This window comes from Ochlerotatus camptorhynchus, unplaced genomic scaffold, assembly GCF_037179485.1.
Source record: "Ochlerotatus camptorhynchus isolate MF236.1 unplaced genomic scaffold, CSIRO-AGI_Acam_v1.1 ptg000663l, whole genome shotgun sequence".
NCBI lineage: Eukaryota > Metazoa > Arthropoda > Insecta > Diptera > Culicidae > Ochlerotatus > Ochlerotatus camptorhynchus.
Window position 1 is genome coordinate 461,328 of NW_027041142.1, and position 18,892 is coordinate 480,219.

The 18,892-nt window shown below is 35.7% G+C and overlaps 1 protein-coding gene across 1 annotated transcript in view; it reads left to right on the forward strand.

The window, feature by feature from the left end:
• Positions 1-18,248, forward strand: part of cac (cacophony) — a 435,895-nt gene extending 417,647 nt beyond the window's left edge. Inside the window, exon 34 of the mRNA XM_065237935.1 lies at positions 16,622-18,248. Within this exon, the coding sequence (XP_065094007.1) occupies positions 16,622-16,778 (157 nt within the window). The 3' untranslated portion in view covers positions 16,779-18,248. The remainder of the gene's footprint in view (positions 1-16,621) is intronic.
• Positions 18,249-18,892: the final 644 nt, after the last annotated feature.

Consider the following 18,892-nt stretch of genomic DNA (forward strand, 5'->3'; position numbering starts at 1 on the left):
TCATCACGAAATCTGTTTCAGATGAAGCCGTTCCAGAGCAAAGTCTTCGCCCGTCCAGGCGTTTGCGGCGAACAGGGGTCTGTTTGCCGCCATTTTGTGACGTCAATAATGTCTTTTTTTATGTCGAAAAAAAATTATTTGTTAACTTTAATGTTCAATAAACAAGAATCCCAAAGAGTTAGGCGCATTACTATTAATTTTCCTTGAAAAAAAATTAATTGAAAAACAGGCCGAAAAAAGGCAAAAGATTGGGAATACCCCCTTAAGACTAGAATATGTCTAGTAGGCCAACCCTGGAGAAGGTTCTGAAGGGTGTATTCTCGAAGCTCTTCAAGATTGATTTACTGCAAAAGGTTATATGACGAACGCATTGAGAACCATTTGAAAGCTTCAACAAAAGCTATTTAGCAACAATAAAAACCCTTTCCGAGCCATTTCTCCTAGCCGCTTGCTAAATCCACTAGGAAAGCATCAATCAAGATATAAAAGGATTTATGAATCCGATCTTATCAAAATAATTAAAATAGAAACTGAAGGTTGAATATCCAAATTTGTTACAATAGTTCTGATTGAGTGGCCTAGATTTAAGTGCCTTATTAAATGTTTTGTGAAATGTACGTGAAAACATCGAAACAAATAAGTCCTCCCTCGTAAAATGTCGATTTGAGTAATTATTTTACATTGAAAAAAAAAATATTTCTCAGATCGAGCTAGGCCGAGATTTTTTTTTTCATGATTTTTGTTTTGCCTTCAATAAATCCTTAACAAATTCATAAGTTTTTTAAAATGGCTTTTATGAAGAAAAATTGCAGGCTGAATTGCATTTATCTTGCTTGATCCTAACCCGTTCAGATTTATGGCAGCATTTATGGAGGCAAAGTAGCCTGCAAAAAATTAAACGTCAAAGTTTGTTTATCTTTCGATAGTTGCGCTGTGAGATCCAGGATTCTTCCAGGCGGTTTTCTCCCGATGGATTGGGAGCAGTTACTCAACACAGTTTTACAACATTTCGCATTTCGAACAGTTGGAAGCGCAATCGTTCCCGAAAAAGATCCCCTTCTTCTGGATGGTTACAGAAGTGCACCATCCAACGATGCAGGGATGTACGCTTGAATGAAATTTTCAAAGATTAAATTCTTTCGCCGAATAGAATCGCTGCTATGGATCGGAAACCAGCTAATCTCCGCTAACTAACAGTTTCAGTGGTTTGCTGTCGGTTGTTATTTCGATTGTCATCTATTCGCAAGATCTGGAGAAGGCTGGTAGGGTTAACTATCCCATTTCCGGCCTATTAAGCACAAACCGCACTTAGTCTTTCTTAATTTAGCACCAAACGGAGTGTTATTATTACTGATAGCTTCCCAATTTATTTACCTTTCCGTACGTACTGTAAGATTTGATAAAGAGAAACCAATCGTTGAGATATTGTCAAAAGTCTAACATTGCTTCTAGACGCCAAACTCGGCCTACGGATTGTTAACTCGGCCTAACGCATTGAAACTCCATTGAAACGCCAATTAATTCACTTCGGCCTATCGGATGAAGATAAAAATATATTCGGTCGGAGCGCTTCTTTTGTTTTTGGGAATTATGGGTGCAAACCTTCATATCACGCGTTCTCATTGACTTCGTTCAGTAGCGTATTAACTAAAGTATCGTACCAAAAGCATAATTGACTTTTTAGCTCTGAAATCATGGATTTATTTGAAGATTTCTGCTCGATAGGCCCAAAATGGGCGATTAGGCCGAAGTAGTTCTCTACCCTATGTTTTAAAAACTTTCGACAATGTTTTACGAATTCTCCGCCAGATGGTCAGTCGTTGATGGTGTGCTGGTTCTTCTAAAGAAGTAAATTTTGCTGAAATTGACTTGAATTTTACATCCCATTATTCATTGCAGCTAAAGATTTAGAAGAAGCCGTTTCACGCTTGAATGAAGATTTGCGTTCTCTAAGTAGATGGTTGAAGTATAAACAATTGAAATTGAATATAAGTAAAACTAAATTCATGGTAATTTCGCGGAATCGTGTAGATGATGATGTCTCTGTTGTTATTGATGATGAGACACTTGATCGCGTTCAGAATATCTTGGCGTGATTATTGATGACAAACTCAAGTTCAATTCTCATATTGACAATGTCATCAAGAAAATTGCCAAGAAGTATGGAATCCTATGTCGCTTGAAAAACGATTTAACTATTGGTAGTAAAATACAGTTATACAAATCAATCATCTACCCTCATCTAGACTTTTGCCCTTCCATTTTATTTTTGGCCAATGAAACACAAATATCGAGATTACAGCGTTTGCAGAATAAAGTAATGCGTTTGATTTTAAGATGTAATAGATTCACTTCCTCAACTTTTATGCTGGACGCTTTGCAATGGCTGTCAGTGAAGCAAAGAATTGTGTTTTTGACTATGGTGTTCATTTTTAAAGTAGTTAACGGTTTGCTGCCTCGATATTTGTGTGATCGGATTGAAAGAGGAAGTGATTTTCATAGATATAACACTAGAAACGCGGATGAAGTAAGAACACCACATCTTTTGAATAATGCTTCACAAAATTCATTATTTTTCAAAGGTATAAATGTTTTCAATTCGATGCCTAGACACATCAAGCGTGCAACTACACTTACAGAATTCAAGAGACGCTGCATTTCACATGTAAAAGCTGTTTATTGAGCAGTTAAATTTTTATGAATGGATAAATCATGTATCTTGACAAAGTTATCTCTAACGGATTATTTTGTATGGAGACTGTCATAAAGACATTTTAGTAATTGGTGTAGCATATACAAAAAACTACATTGTTTGCCTCGATGGTGATGATGGATTTTTAGTTTTTTGATTTTGTAGTAGTAATAGTAAAAATAGCTTTGAGTAGTCTACGATGGTTTGAGCCTCACGTGCGGAATACAGGTATAAATGACTAATACGTGGAAATTGTGGCAAAAGCCTTGAATTAGTAAAGGGTTGGCTGGAAGTCGTTTCCTTGGATATAGTCCTGGCACTGCGGAAGCTTAAACGTGTAAATCCCAGGTCACGTGTAAATGGAAGTATTGTCGAGGACTATACTTGGACTTTTGATAACTAGTTACACCTTTGAATGTTTTTGGTTGATGCCTATAGCATATTTAACAGGACATTTATATCTGTAATTGTAACCAGCTCGATTTTGTTTGCAAACCTGGTTAAAACGTTTATATTTAACTATCTTAAAGATAGCTCGTCCAGCTCAAACCTTTGTAGGGGTAAGAGGTGGGACCATCATCATCATCATCATCATCATCATCCCAGACGAATCCTTAGAGATTTCCTTGTCTTAAATTTGGCTTTTATTAACTATGAGGAACTATGATGCTCAATTTGTAAGAGAGAGAATGGGGAGTTTATGATGCACACTGCCATGCCTAAAAAGGAACAATGCAATGGATGCTTTTTGATCTAATGAAAAACCTAATGGTTTTATGGTTGCTTTTATAAAGATAGAACACGTTTATAAAGCATTTTATCAAGACATTAATAAACAATTGCTAATGACGTTTATGCTTGAATTACAGAACAAAACAAGACAGTTTTTGACTTTCTTGCCCGATTACACTTTGAAATGCTGCATTTAAACTCAATGGATTACTCATTGCCGTTATAAAACCATCATAAATCAGAGTGGATGCCAAATGGTTACTGAATTGTTACTTGGGTTATTTTATCGCTTTGGTATGTAGAGATGAATTATTCAAAACCGATTGCTCAATCTCATAAGTGAAAATAACGAAGGGGGAGCTTACTATAACCTCTCTCTCTCTCTTACTCATATAAATGGAAGTAAAGCTTCAAACTGATTTAATTCCGGTGTTTCTTACCTTCTCGAGTTGGCATGTTCGGAAGGATTGTTCAAAAATGTTTGCTCAATCTAATAGACGTAAATGGACAAGGAGGGGGGGCACTTACTGTTTCGTCTATGCTCGCTCACTTATATCAATAAATGTAAAGTTACAAATGAAATTGAAATAATTTAGGAGTTTCATATTACCTCTGAAACATTTTGACGAATTGAAGTCTATTTCATTTATAATTTGAAAACTGATGATATTTTGCTATCACTTGCGTATGTTTTTGAAGAACCATTCAGAAAATTTGATTTTTATCAAATTTAATGTATGGAAATTTTTTTTAATATAATAGTCACTTTAACACTTTAAAGGTCATTCGTGACTGTAGTACATAGCAGTTCAATTTAATTACTAATATGACACTTTTTGTTTTTATTTTTTGAACGGATTAAATAGGGGAAATGGATGTAATGTCGGCCTAAGTGTCCCTAATTTGGGCCCATACATAAATTCAGCAATCGACTAAATTTTCAATAGCTAACAAAAATATCCATTAGTACCGTCCCAATGACGCGTTCATCTAGATACAATTGATGAATAGCCGATTTTTAGCGATGGGCCCAATCATAGATCCATAGGCCAACATTAGAGCCATTTCCCCTATTCTTCAACTTCTGCCGCCGACGGACATATAGAATCAATTTCTACTAATGCTTGGAAGCGGTTACTATTTTGTTCCAAGTTCTGGCAGCCCTGGATTAAACACAATTTCTTCATTTCATTTGCCTTCTGAGTCAATTCACTTGTTGACATCCGTCGCCTTTTATTGGCAGCTTCGATGAAATCGTTGGTATCCGAGCTGTCATTACCGTTATCGCCATCGTCGTCGTCGCAGTCATCATCGCAGTCATCGTCGTTATCACTGGTTGTGTTGATTTTGTTATTGTTTTTGTTCTGTTGCATTTCGGTTTCTTCGTTGGTTTTTGTTAGTGGGGAGTCTGGCTCCAGATTCGGTTCCTCTTCTTCAGATGCTTATGATAATGGTGGAAACTCGTCTCCATTCAACTTTGGATCACTTAACCTTCTGGGTACTGTTTGTGGTGGTGTTTTGGTGTTACTAGCTGTTTTCGGAGTCTTCATACACTTTTGTTTGGGATGGGCTGCTTTTCCGCAGTGACGACATGTTTTGGGCTGATTCCGGTATGTCACCAGCGTTGTTTCGCCATGATGGAATGGGGCGACTAAGCTTCATCCGAAGGACTCGTACACCATTGTAGATTCCCGGGAGATGGTGCTTCCACCGTTCCCTTACTGCCTCATGAAATTGATGATGGTCACATGCTGCGTGTGAGAAGGAAGGTCATGCACGCGCACTGTCACGGCTTCACTTTCAACATACACAGAAATCTTGAATTCCTTGTTATCGCAAACAATTGTGTGCTTGTTGTGATTTGCCCTTTCATAGCGCAAGGCGGTTTCACCATCGATTGTCTCGATATATACACAGTTACACAGATTGTGTAGCTGAATGTTTGTCGTGTCCGCGAGTTTAAGTTTTACTTTATTTTGGAACTTCTCCCGCGTCCGGGCGTTTCGGAAGTACACTGAAATCGACGACTAGAGTGTTTTTTCGTAAAACACTCATGTCCTCCGACGTTCGATTTTGTAACCGTAAGGAAAGAATTTGTTGCACGTCCGATGCAAACCAGCAATGGGGGACAACTGAATGGAAAAAAATGATAAAATAAACTCTTATACTAAAAAAGGTGAATTTCTGGCAAATTGTATTAAAAATCGAATATCTCAGATGTTTGAATATCCCAAGCAACTTAGAAAACATCTCAATTCTTTAAATAAACGAATTATTAAAAAAAAAAAAAATCTCAATTCTTTTATTTTTTTATTTAAGTTGCTCAAAAATCCCTTAAATGGTACAGGAAATACATCTTGATACGACAAAGTTTAAACTTTGTTGCTTCATTTACTTTAGGTCACAATAATGAAACTCAACTGTTTCAATGTACTGCTTGGATGACCTGTCAAATCATGCCTCAAATGGGAGGAGCAAACATGTTACACTCAAATTGGTATGAAGTTATATGCTACGTGATATTGTATGAAACACTTGAGCAACAAATCTAACTTGTGTTGTGTTTGTTGAATGAGAGTTCCATAAAACATTATGTTTCTTAAAACTTTGGTGCAACAGATTGTTCAAACTACGCATTTTCTACATATTTTCAACATAACTGGAACATGGATACCATCGATAATACGTAATGGTGCAGCTATGTTGACAAATTGTGAGTGTTGTTTCAGCTCAATATGAATCATTAATTTTAATATCCACTCATCTGCAACGTAAAAACTACTTGCTTTAAAGTTTTCATGATGTCTTGAAAAATAGCTACATTTTTGTAACGTACTATTTAACATGTTTGCAACAGTTCAGTGAGCTGGATTATAACTGGATGAACCGTACACTACCTGCCGAAATTATGTTGCTATAATGGAGAATGTTCACAAATATTCCAAGCATTAAAAAATTAAATCAATTCAGAATTTTACACTTGTTAATGGTTATGAGTTTTGATGTGTTTTCGGTGTAGGACATTAAATAACTATATTGAGTTCTCCATTTTTGTTGACTCTATTTTCTTATGGTGTAATGTTGTTCAGGTGAAGGCTTTGATTTGTATTTTTTCAAAATTTCGATAGAAATCTTTGCTTTATAATTATAAGCTATTTTTTAAAAGATCAGTGAATGATGACTAGATGATAATGAAAAGAAGTCTAACGGTTTGCGTAATCGACGTAGTGAAATCGCATTAATTCTCGCCCAATAAACTGGGAGTTTTAATTCTTAGGGTTTGAAGTATGAACTCTAAGCGTTGAAATATCGATCACATTCACTAATTATTGGATAGTAATATTATGATCGACCAAAGGGTTAAAAAGCAAAGATTTATGTATTGACCAGGAATTGATGATACGCAGCAGCTAGCTGGTATTTTTATTTGCAGTTGAATTTTTGTTTCTTGTTTCCGGGAGTCATACGAGTCCCACAACTGATCACCTACGACCGTCTTCGGAATCCGTAACCGCTCAAGTTTTCTCATTTTTTTTAGAGAATATTGACGGCTAAATACATTTTTTTTTCAGACATCATTGCACAAAGATGGACTCAAAAGCCGCAGAAAATCAACCTTTCAGTTTTATTGGGAGTCCAACTTTCTTCGATGAGATTGAAAGCGTATTGCTACATGCTAATTGTCTATGAAATCTTTGGAAAAAATGATTTTCTTGGATTATTTATATCTTTTCCAACATTTGGGATCATCCACAAATTTAGTAACGGAATGGGTTGACATTTTCATGTATAAAATTATGTAGGTGAAAAACATAATTTTATCTTAAGCGATTCAATGCCAAAACACCTCCAAATACATTAGATGCGCAAATGCATGTAAAAATTAACCCAAATCGATATCTAACGATCTTCTGAAAATTTTAAAATCTTAGAAAGACTTTCGAGGGAAGGGTTGCGTACTGCAAATTTTACAGAGTCTTACTAGGACGGGGAGGGATTTAATTATCATTCAAAAACCCTTACATAACACTAGTTTACAGCATTTTTGAACTCGGTAAGGTGATGATCATTTCCAATGCAAAATCCTACGCTGAATTCAATGCCGTGGTCAGAAAAAAATAAAGTAGAGCCATTTTTGAGATATACAAAAATTTTGATTTTTTGAATTTTGGACAAAAGTACGATTACTAAAATGTCGATTTCTTTGGAACTAGTGCACCAATTTTAAATCTTTTTTTTATGAAAATGAAGCTAAATAAATTTGCAATCGTTTACTACAATATTATGTCTTAATTAAAAATTTAATTTTGAAGTCATTTAAAAATTTACAGCATTTTTTTTTTATTTTTCCTGCGAATTTTCCATGAAAATCTTGTTTTAATCAAAAATTTTGATGGGATAAAAAGATTCAAAAAATCATTCCATAATTTATTCTTAAAGTCCATTCAAAACCGAAGAAAATGAGCCTTTAATGGATGAAATCGGTTGGAAATTGTCGAAGTTATGAGCATTTTTGTAAAACACTTAAAAATGTTGCTGAAATACAACAGCTTTAGAGTTCCTTTTCTAGGTGTCGTTGTAAGCATCCAAATCGCATGTAAAGTTTTCATGGGAGATTCTTTTCTCTACATATCAATTTGATTAAGGCATATCAGGATTTAAAACCGAGTTGATACAAAAGAAATTTATTTAGGTTTTATTAAAAATGATTGAGAATCGAATGACTTTTTCTTCGATGTTTTGAACTTGTTTATCGAATCAGAAACCAACAATAGTCACCCATCATTGCTTCATCCCAAAACACTTGGTAACGACGTTCCATCATCTTCATTTGTTGGTGAAAACGTTCGCCGTGCTCATCACTCTCGTCACCAAGATTTTCCGGGAAAAAATCCATGTGAGCATGTAGGAAATGTATCTTCAAATACATATTCATACCTGTGTTCAGTGAAATAAAAGGATTTGAAATTAATTATATGTAACAAACACAATATTTTTGATTTATACCTATTTTCTCATAATTTTTGAGCAATTCATCGACGGCTTCCTCATAATCTGGGCTTCTGAAATTTCCTAAAAAGGTTGTGACAACACGCTGGAACGATTTCCACGCTTCTTCCTCATCTGGTGTCAAAACTGTTCTGAATGCGGAATCATTGAGCAGTTTTTTGATCTGTGGGCCAACAAATACACCTTCCTTTATCTTTGCGTCAGATAAATTTGGAAATACTGATTTCAAGTACTGGAATGCTGGCCCTTCTTTTTGCAACGCTTTGACGAAATTTTTGAATAGCCCAAGTTTTATATGTAGTGGTGGAAGTATTATGCGTTCTTTTACCACAAGAGGACCATTTTTAACGTTGTCTTTACCAATTGTGAAATTATCCCGTTTTGGCCAATCTTTTCGGACGTAGTGTTCCTTACGAGCTCGACTGTCCCATTTACACAAAAAACACATATATGTTGTGTATCCCTGTTGCAATTCAGTCAACATGGCAACCACTTTAAGATCGGAACAAATTTTCCAATTGTGTTGATTGTAATTTATCAAATTGAGCAATAGAGCCATTGATTCATACGTTTCCTTCATATTAACGGCATGAGCTAATGGAATAGAAGGTTTCTCATTCCCTTGATGCAGTAAAACTGCTTTCAAGCTCAACTGGCTGCTGTCGATGAATAAACGCCATTCAGCTGGATCATATGGCTCACCAAACTCTTCAAACAAGCCGTTTACGTCATGGCAAAAAAATGCCTTGTCCTTTGTAGAATTTACATTTGTCAAATTTCTTGTGACGATTCCTGTGACAAGAAATTTTGACCTCCTTGCTCAGCATGTTGTGTTCTTTCAAGCGTGATGCCAGCAATTCGGATTTCTCCTTCGATAAGTCGAGATCTCGCACCAAATCATTAAATTCGGATTGTGTAAACAGTTTTGGGTTTCTTTCCAATTCCACCTCGAAGTCTTCCTCGCATTCCTCCTTGAATTCCTCCTCACTTTTTGTAACGGTCGATTCAACAGAGGGCGCTCGTTTCCGCTTTGGATAAACAGGATACGGGACCGAACTTGAATGTGGAACAGGTTTTGTCATAGAAGCCACTTGTGGATACTCAACTGTTTTGTGACGTCCTTGTTGCTTAACTTTTGTCAAGCAGAAATAACAATCCGTTGCATGACAAAACGGTTGACGCCATATGGTGGGCATGTCAAAGGACAAATAGCGACTGACAGATAACAAATAAGTGAGTTAGTAAGTAAGACATTAACACTTATCAAAAATAGATGAAGTAAGATAATGTCGATCAGGAAAGAACAAAGCACTACCATGCTGTACATAAATTGTTTATATGAAAGTTATTCAAAAAATCAATTTACCTTGCGCCTGACATCCACCTAGCCAAGCACGTTTTGCACGAACTACATAATACTTTTGGAATCCACGGTTTGTCAAAGTCTCCAGGATCAATTTTAAAATAAAGCCTGTATGCAGTTTGCAACGGAGCAGTGAAATTGACCGATTTTGTAAATATATAGTTGCCACACGCGTAACAAAACTTTTGAGGATCATTTTTACACTTGAATTCACAGTCGTATACATCGTTAAGCAATGTTAAAGTCAGAAAGCTGTCAAATTGAGTTGGTTGCGTTAGGTTCTCGCCGAGCGGTCTCACAAACACTAGCGTAAATTATATTGTTGAAAATATCCCATTTAATTTTGCGTGACAGCTGGTAGTGTTAGTGAAATGCACCGTATGCGTACACGTCCGCAGAAAGGCTAACTGGAAGTGGTGCATGAACCTAGGAGCGGGACAACGGCCAATCTTGGAACATTCAATTTCCATGATTTTACAAAAAATTTCATAGCTTCGACAATTTCCAACCGATTTCATCCATTAAAGGCTCATTTTCTCCAGTTTTTAATGGACTTTAAGAATAAATTATGGAATGATTTTTTGAATCTTTTTATCCCATTAAAAATGTTGATTAAAACAAGATTTTTATGGAAAATTCGCAGGAAAAATAAAAAAAAATGCTGTAAATTTTTAAATGACTTCAAAATTAAATTTTTAATTAAGACATAATATTCAAGTGAACGATAGCAAATTTATTTAGCTTCACTTTCATAAAAAAAGATTTAAAATTGGTGCACTAAATTCAAAGATATTGACATTTTAGTAATCGTACTTTTGTCCAAAATTCAAAAAATCAAAATTTTTGTATATCTCAAAACTGACTCTACTTTAATTTTTTCTGACCACGGCATTGACTTCAGCGTAGGATTTTGCATTAGAAACGTTGGTCAACCACTAAAGTTCACACTTTTTATGTTGTTTTGTAAGCTAGTGTAATTTGTGGATGGCTTCCTATTAGAAAAATCAAAACACACCGAAAAAAAAATCGAACCGGTAAACTTTCGTTTTATTTTCAAAACCTCAACGTCAAAAATTTACACTATTTCAGTTCATAATATTTTCAGAATCAATAGTTTTTTTTAAATACTGCAATGCTCATCAAAACTTGAGAAGTTTGCGGTTCTATTGCAATGAATAGATAAAAATATTTTGTTTAAAAATGACGAAATTATGAAAGTTTTAGCATTTTTCAGTAATAGACAGTGGGGGTTTGTGAGTTCAAGTCATTAATTCCAATTAGTTTACATGCTATTTTAATTTGTTTTTATTTCATTTATTTATTAACTTATTAATTGATTGATTTTTGAAATTGATAACAATTTATACCATTAATTTATTTAAAAAAAAATATATGTTTAAGTATAAATATATGCATAAAATACTTCTTCAAATTAGTTTTTAAGCATTTTTGCGTTCAATAAACTTTCTGTCAGCTAAAAAATTAAAATAAATAGGATCGATCGGTACTGAATAAAAAACGCATATTTGGTTTAAAAAAGCTGATAATTTATTAGGCCTTGATTGATTGTTACTTGCAAAGTATTTATTTTAAATTAACTGATTAGAATTTGGCTTTGCAGCTACGGGTCGGACACTTCATGAAATAGGGGTCTTTTAGGTGTGTTTTAGTTGCCCACTGATGTGACGGGGTGTCGCATCTACCGGCTTGTCACAATATCTTGTCGGTAATCGGCTTACAACAGAGAGCTGCCTTGCCTTAGAGAGCCGAAAAAGTGCCTGGGTACATTATGTAGAGTGACCAATGACCATCCAATTGATTATTGCTTTTTTTACAAACATAATTTTGAGTTTTAAGATCTCATCATCATGCTAATTTAATTTGATTAGAATGAAACCAAAAATTTATCACATTCGCAAACACAACCGCGCATACAAATAAATATGGTTGTACATGTTGACCCGCAATGTACACAATTAGAATGCTGCTGCCATACACTCAAAATAATTGACACGTTGATGTTATGTGAAAAATTACGTAGGGTGTCTCTTTTTTCCATTGATTTCAATTTTACGTGGCCCAAGTAATCTCTACATGATACTACCTATATGTGAATAGAAATCCCTTTCGAAGCCGCCAGACTTATTAGTGAAAATTACGTGATTTACACATACGCAGACTCTATGTGCGTTTCACGTAAACCCTAAGTGATTTTCAAGTCTGAAAAAGGATAATGAGTGATTAACTCATAGTGCTATACAATATAACGTTTGTTCATTGTGCATGTTTATATGCCATTGGAAATCCAGATTTTGCATTGGTTTTTATTTTTGTGAAACAATTTCGTATTGTAAGTATAATGAATTCCAGTTTCACTTGGAGATACATTTAGTTTGTTCCTTTTTTAGAATGACGACAAGGACCAGCATTTATGGACTTTAATTCAAGTGGAAGTTATAACCTGATATATTTTTGATTGTTTTCCTGTTCCCGATCCTTGTCTCGGATGAATTTTATTTCATCGTATTTTTAATGTCGATGTGTTGTGTTGTCTACTAAGAAATAAAAAATACATTTTTTTTTAAATCAAATCGGAATCTAACATCATTGGAATAACCATGAATTTTATCAAAAGAATCACGTAGCTTCTACGTGATCATTCAATGGCGTTGATGCTCACTGAATTGAGTGCCTCCATATGAGAATCACGTAAGTCTTACTTATATGCGTTTGAAAAAACGGACTAGTTATCAATATTTTAAGGTAATTGATTTCATACTTTTATTCAAATGACTTTTTCTACGATTGTCATCTCTGATTTTGCAGTCTAAATAAAAACATCAGTATACTTTTTCCGCATCACCTCACAAAAATATCCAATACATTTATGTGGTTAACTTGAATGTCATTAACATGTATTCGAAAACATCACAGTACTGTTTCAAATATTTCAGTGAAACATTGCAGTTAAGTCAGTTAAGACCTCATTTACAACTTGTGTCATTTAAATATCATGTTACATGCACCTTATTTGCAACACCTTATGCCACAAACATGAGTTGCAAAGAGACTCCACCTTCTGCGCTTTTTACGGTACAATGAAGTTTTATATGCGGTGCGTTGTCCATAATTTAGACCGTCTATTAGGCACAATAAGGTTGTTGTTACTCGCTGAGAAACAAATGGTGTTGCTTTTTGTAGCCAAAACATGAACTTTTTGTATCCACTAAATCATATTCCTAACTAATCCAAGAAACTCCACTGAATATGTCAACTAAATTGAATGCAATCCCAGAGCGTTACTATTTTTTCCTGCTAGATTTCATTTATGACCCACTGTTAGCACTAGCGTGCACAGAAATCTTGTTAAGGAGGAGCAATTTTTTTCTATGGTACATTTAATCTAGGGATGGGGAGTACTCCAAAGTACGTGGTGGATGGTACAATCCACCCACCACTGTTTCTCTACTGTTAAATTTAGCTTATTTTATTTATTCTGTGCTCCGGTGGTGGTTCATCTTCTTCAATGCAAACTGCTTTCAGAATAAGCAATTTAATCCCATAATTATTAATATACCTGATGACAATCACCAACTGCTCGAGGTGGCCACACAATCGCTCGTCTCATCTGCAATGATTGTCATGGCATGAATACGGTTACTTGTGTACTGGCAATTTTTTACACCTTCAGCCAAGTGTTTTTCCAGCACAAGATCGTAGTTAGCCACCAACTGGATGGCACACTTTCCGCTCCTTTCGAATGTCCACGAGCTGGTGGACCACCTTTGCAGAGTATCCGCACAATATCGATGAAACGTTCCATTATATAGCGATTTTGTAGCCGCTTCGCCTCACTAGCAGCAATAATTGTCCTTTACACACATAAACAGTTGTAACTTTTTAATCACGGTAACAAATGGCTTGAAATTTTCAGAGAAGATTCTTTTACGAGTTCTTAGTAAGACAGAAATAGACCAAGGTTCAATGGCAACTAATACCCACGTTTCAATTAGAGAATCCAAAAGCTGTCTTTAAATTTTGTACAGTTGCGAAAAAGTCCATCCTAAGAATTCCTTGAGCCCTTTTGAAATTCTTCTCAGAAGTCCTCTGGAATTATTTTTAGAACTCTTCTTGACTTTTACCCAGAACACCTTGGAACTGAAATTCCCTTAGAGTTTCAGAAGAATTTCCTCAGTATTACCCAGAAATTATTCCCGGAATGAGCTAGAAATTATCGGTACTCCCTAGAAAATTTCATCGAAATCCCTTTGGTATTTCACTCAAAATTTGATTTTCTCGGTATTCTTTTCGAAATTATCTTGGAACTATCTGCAGGATTCATTAGAAATTATTCGCAGAATTTTCTTGAAATACTCTCCAGAAATCCTTTGGAACTGTCCTCAGAAGTCAATATCCTTAAGGTTCTTCTCGGATGTTTTTAGAACTCTTCTAAGAGCTTCACTGAAATTCATTTCAGAAGTTCACTGGAATTATACTTAGAGCTCTTCATGATTTTTTTCTCAGAACAAATTGGAACTGAAATTTCTTTAGAGTCTAGAATTTTTTCCCGGAATGAGCTAGAAATTATCCTCGGAATTCGCTTTAAATTTTGCTTAAAATGCATTTGGAATTTCACTCAAAATTTGATTTTTTCGGTATTCTTTTTGGAATTATCTTGAAACTACTTGCAGGATGCACTAGAATTTATCAGCAGAACTTTTTTTGAATTCTCCCCAGAAATATTTTGGAACTGTTCTAATAATTCAATGTCCTTGAGGTTCTTCTCGGAATATTTTAAAACTTTTTTTTTTCTCAGAACACCTTGGAACTGAAATTTCCCCAAAGTTTCAGAAGAATTTTCTCTGTATTCTCCAGAAATTTTTGCCAGAATGAGCTAGAAATTATCCTAGGAATTCCTGAATTTTTCCTCAACATCCCTTTGGAATTACATTCAAAATTTGATTCTTTCGGTATTCTTTTCAAAATCATCTTGGAACTATCTGCATGATTCACTAGAAATTATTCGCAGAATTTTCATGGAATCATCACCATGAATCTTTTCTTTCGGAACTGTCCTCAGAATTCAATACCCTTGAGGTTCTTCTCGGTAGTCAAGTTTAAGTTGTCCGTCCATTCACCAAAACGTTGTAGTTTTTCTACCAGGAATGTTCAATAAAGCTTGCGCCTCCATTCACCGGAACTGTGCAATTTTTACATCAGGATTGTACAATCAGCTTGCTTCTCCATGCAGCAGATGTTTGCAAATCTTACACCAGAAATTTTCAATTCAAACTTGCCTCCAGGTAATGTTAGACCAGAAAATCAAAATCAAAATGTTGCAGGTTTTCCGCCAAATAAAGCTTGCCCCTATTTTCGAATTTTTCATAATAAATTTTCAGTAAAGCAGATTCCCTTCAATCATCAGAATGGTGCTAATTTTTCACCAAAAAATTATTCAGCATCATTATCTCTATTCAGCAGATAGATGCAAATTGAAGACCAAGTTTTCCCGAAAAGCTTGCCCATCCGTTCACCAGAACGGTAGAGATTTTCCTCCAGAAATTTTCAATAAAGCTTAATTTTAAATAAAGCTTGTACCTTCATTTACCAGACCAGTGCAAGTTTTCCAGCAAAATTTTTCTTTTCATTTCATTTATCAGAGCGATGCAAATTTTGCACCAGAAATTTTCAATAAAGCATGCTCCTCTATTCACCAGAACGGTGCACCAAAAATTGCCAGTAAAGTTTATTTCACCATGCACCTTTGTGGTGCAATTTCAGACTTTGCCTCTACATGTACCAGCATAAATTTTCAATGAAGCTTGCATTCATCAGAACGATGTAAATTATGCAACAGAAAAATGAATACACCTTGCTTCTACATTCACCGCAGTGTTGCGAACTTTCCACCAGAAATTTTCAGCTAAATTTGCACCTCAAAATTTTTAGCGTGATTAAATTTTTTCACCAGAGTTATTCATCTTGATTGGTCCCTCCATGCATCGCTTTGATGATATTTTTACCCAGAAATATCCAGTAATAAGCTTTTCCTTCGATTTATCATCACGAAGGTGAATTTTTCAACCTTAATTTGCTTAACCCTCCATAAACAACCTTGAAAAAAAAAATTACACCAGAAATTTTTTTTCTGCACCACTGTTGTGCAATTTTTTGACCAACAAATTTCATTGAAGTTTGTCCCTTCATGCACCTTTCATGTTGCAATTTTCATGCACCATCTCAAAGGAATTGACGCAATGAAAGGTTTTCAGTGCCTTTATATTATGACATGAAGTGGCAACACAATCAGTTCTTTAGTGGGAATGACACTGATGAAGACTGCACATTGTAGTCGAAATACGTATCTGTCATGGATACCAAAATTTATTAAGTGGAATTAAATGGAAGATAACCTTTTTTTGCTGTTTTATGTTAGCATTCCGCTAACAACCCAATTTCATTACTTCACTTCAAATCAAGTTATCAAGACGTCAAGTTATTTTATATTCTAATTTTGTTAATGTGAAAATAAAAATCTTATTTATAAGGGGGGGGGGCAATAGCCCCACCTTACTTCACCCTGTGCACGCCAGTGGATGTAAGAGAAGTTTGTTTTGCGTGTAAGAGCGTTGTTTTATTGTTGGTACTTTAGACAGCTCTTTTACAATGCTGCTAGTATCGTCGGCGGCAATTGAATCGTCATCTTACGTATGAAACGTTTTTTTTTTATATGAAACTGATTATATAGCTTATAGCATCTACTTTTTGATAATCGTGTTTCCCACAGTCACTAAAGCAAACCTCGATTACATCTCTCTTCACAGCATGGAACACCAGGTGCCCCTTTCTTACGAGCAGGCACTGGCGATGGGCCGGTCCGGTGGCCGCGTTCTTCCATCACCGATACTAAACGGCTACAAGCCGAAGGGAGGCCTTCACTCGTCCCGCCACTCGGACTCGGACGACGAGGATTGGTGCTAGCACAGGGTGAGACGGCGGCAGTGCGAACGGAAACGCAGGGAACAGATTTGGGTGTAGTGTGAACCAGGTGGAATTCGATGAGGTGGCCGAATTCTAGTGACTTTCCGATGGGTTTCAGGTGGAAAATATGGCACAGCGGTAGCTGGGCAGCGAGCAATAGCTTTACTACCCACCTGAATCGCAAGAACGTCTTCAGTCACGTCTACGAAGCCCCTAAACTTGAAATAGTCGAAACGCACTTAATACCCAGGTTCACGCACGGCGATTCACGGGAGAACAAAGTGCTGTTTAGAAGCAGACATTAATTAATCATCGGTAGTTGGTAGTGCTTACGAAATTTCCTTCACTCGTTTTCTTTTTCCACTGTAAGGCCTTAGTTAGAGCGAATAGATGTAATAATCAACAAACACACTTTTGCGAGAAGTACCTACAGCAAGGAAACCGAATTCTAGTTAATCGTTATTCAATTTCAAATGATGAACAAACAGAACCTGCCTTCGAAACCACAAATGCGAACAAATGTAGATCAGACGACAAAAGAAATACGTTTAACAAACTCCTACAAATGTAAAACCTAAAACAAAACAGAAAATGATTTTGATTTTTCCTAAGCTAAACCTTTTCTACCCAAACGAAACTTGTGTAAATAGCATATTTGAATGAATTTAGCCCAAATTTGTTTTCCAATGGAGATTTTTCACACTTTTAGCAACTAAAAAAACAGACACTTGGACCGATTCAGTCATTCAGCTCACCGTCATTTTAGATTGCACGAATGTCATCAAATCGAACAACAAAATATCAACAACTAGAAGAAAAGACTGAATTTCATCCAAATAAGGAACGAGGAAGGTAGACTTTAAAACGGCTAAAACAGTAGAGTAGACTGCTCCATCAGGCTTAAACTTAGTGCACCGATTTATTTTGCAAACGAAAATTGTCTCCCGACCGTATAGCCAAAACTCAAAAATTAAGGCAGTTCAGGAAAATTCTAAATCCCAATGATTTTTATCAAAAAACGAACGTAATAATAACGCATAGAAGGGTAAATCAATACTGGGTAGACTTTTTATACGAACTATATTTATATAGTGGAAGTAGCTTTATTAATACTATTATCGTTTAATGGAAAACCTTTAGGGAAATGGACGACCAGTACCAGTAGGAACCATCAACACAAGTAGAATATGTTTCAATTTTTGAAGCAACGGCACATTCGGAAACTACGTAGCATACAAAGTTGAATCATTAGATCATTAGACCTGGCTCGGGCTGGGTGTCTGTTCAAAGGTGGCAAGCTAATTGAACTTTCGGGAAACATTCTGGATAAAAGCAGCGTTGCCAACAGTATAATTTTTGGGGCTCCGCACGGCTGAATTGCTCTTTTGTTGAACCGAACACGAGGTGTCTTCAGCAAAGTTGTTCGGGTGGACAGAGAATCTAGGAATCTCTTCCAAGCATGGTCATTAGGGAGGGTCAACTTTACAGCCCCTTGTTCGGGTGAATTTTAAAAGTATGGGAAACGACACGATGCTATTGATTTGCTTACCAAAAATCCAAATATTGCTCAAATTTTACCAAATCTCTGGCTTAAATTGACCCAAGCAGGGTTGCTCCACTCACTTGCTACTCTCACTTCGGAATTATAAAACCATTAGATGTTATTATGATATGTTGTACTTGTAAGTTAAAACAAGAGGTTGTAAAGTATGTGTTTAACACATGAAACCTGTCAATTTCGCTTTCAGAGTGTCACAATCATCGGTTTTATGATTCGTGAGCTGTCACTCAGAGTGAGCGCTCGCGAGTCGTAAAATCGTTGATTGTGACTATATGAAAGCAAATTTTACTGATTGTATGCGTCAAACACTTGCCTTTCAACCTTTTCATGTATTTAACAGATATAAAATATTATTATAACATCTAATGATTCAAAAATTCCGAAAATCATTATTTTATTGCAAGTGAGTGGAAGCAAGCCTGGAACCAAGTAACAATATTGGTTTTTATTATGGTTCTATAGACCATGATTTAAACTTGTAGAATGCTATAAAACCTCTATAAAGCTTGCAATTATACTTGGGGAGATTACTACACAAAACAACTTTGTCGGA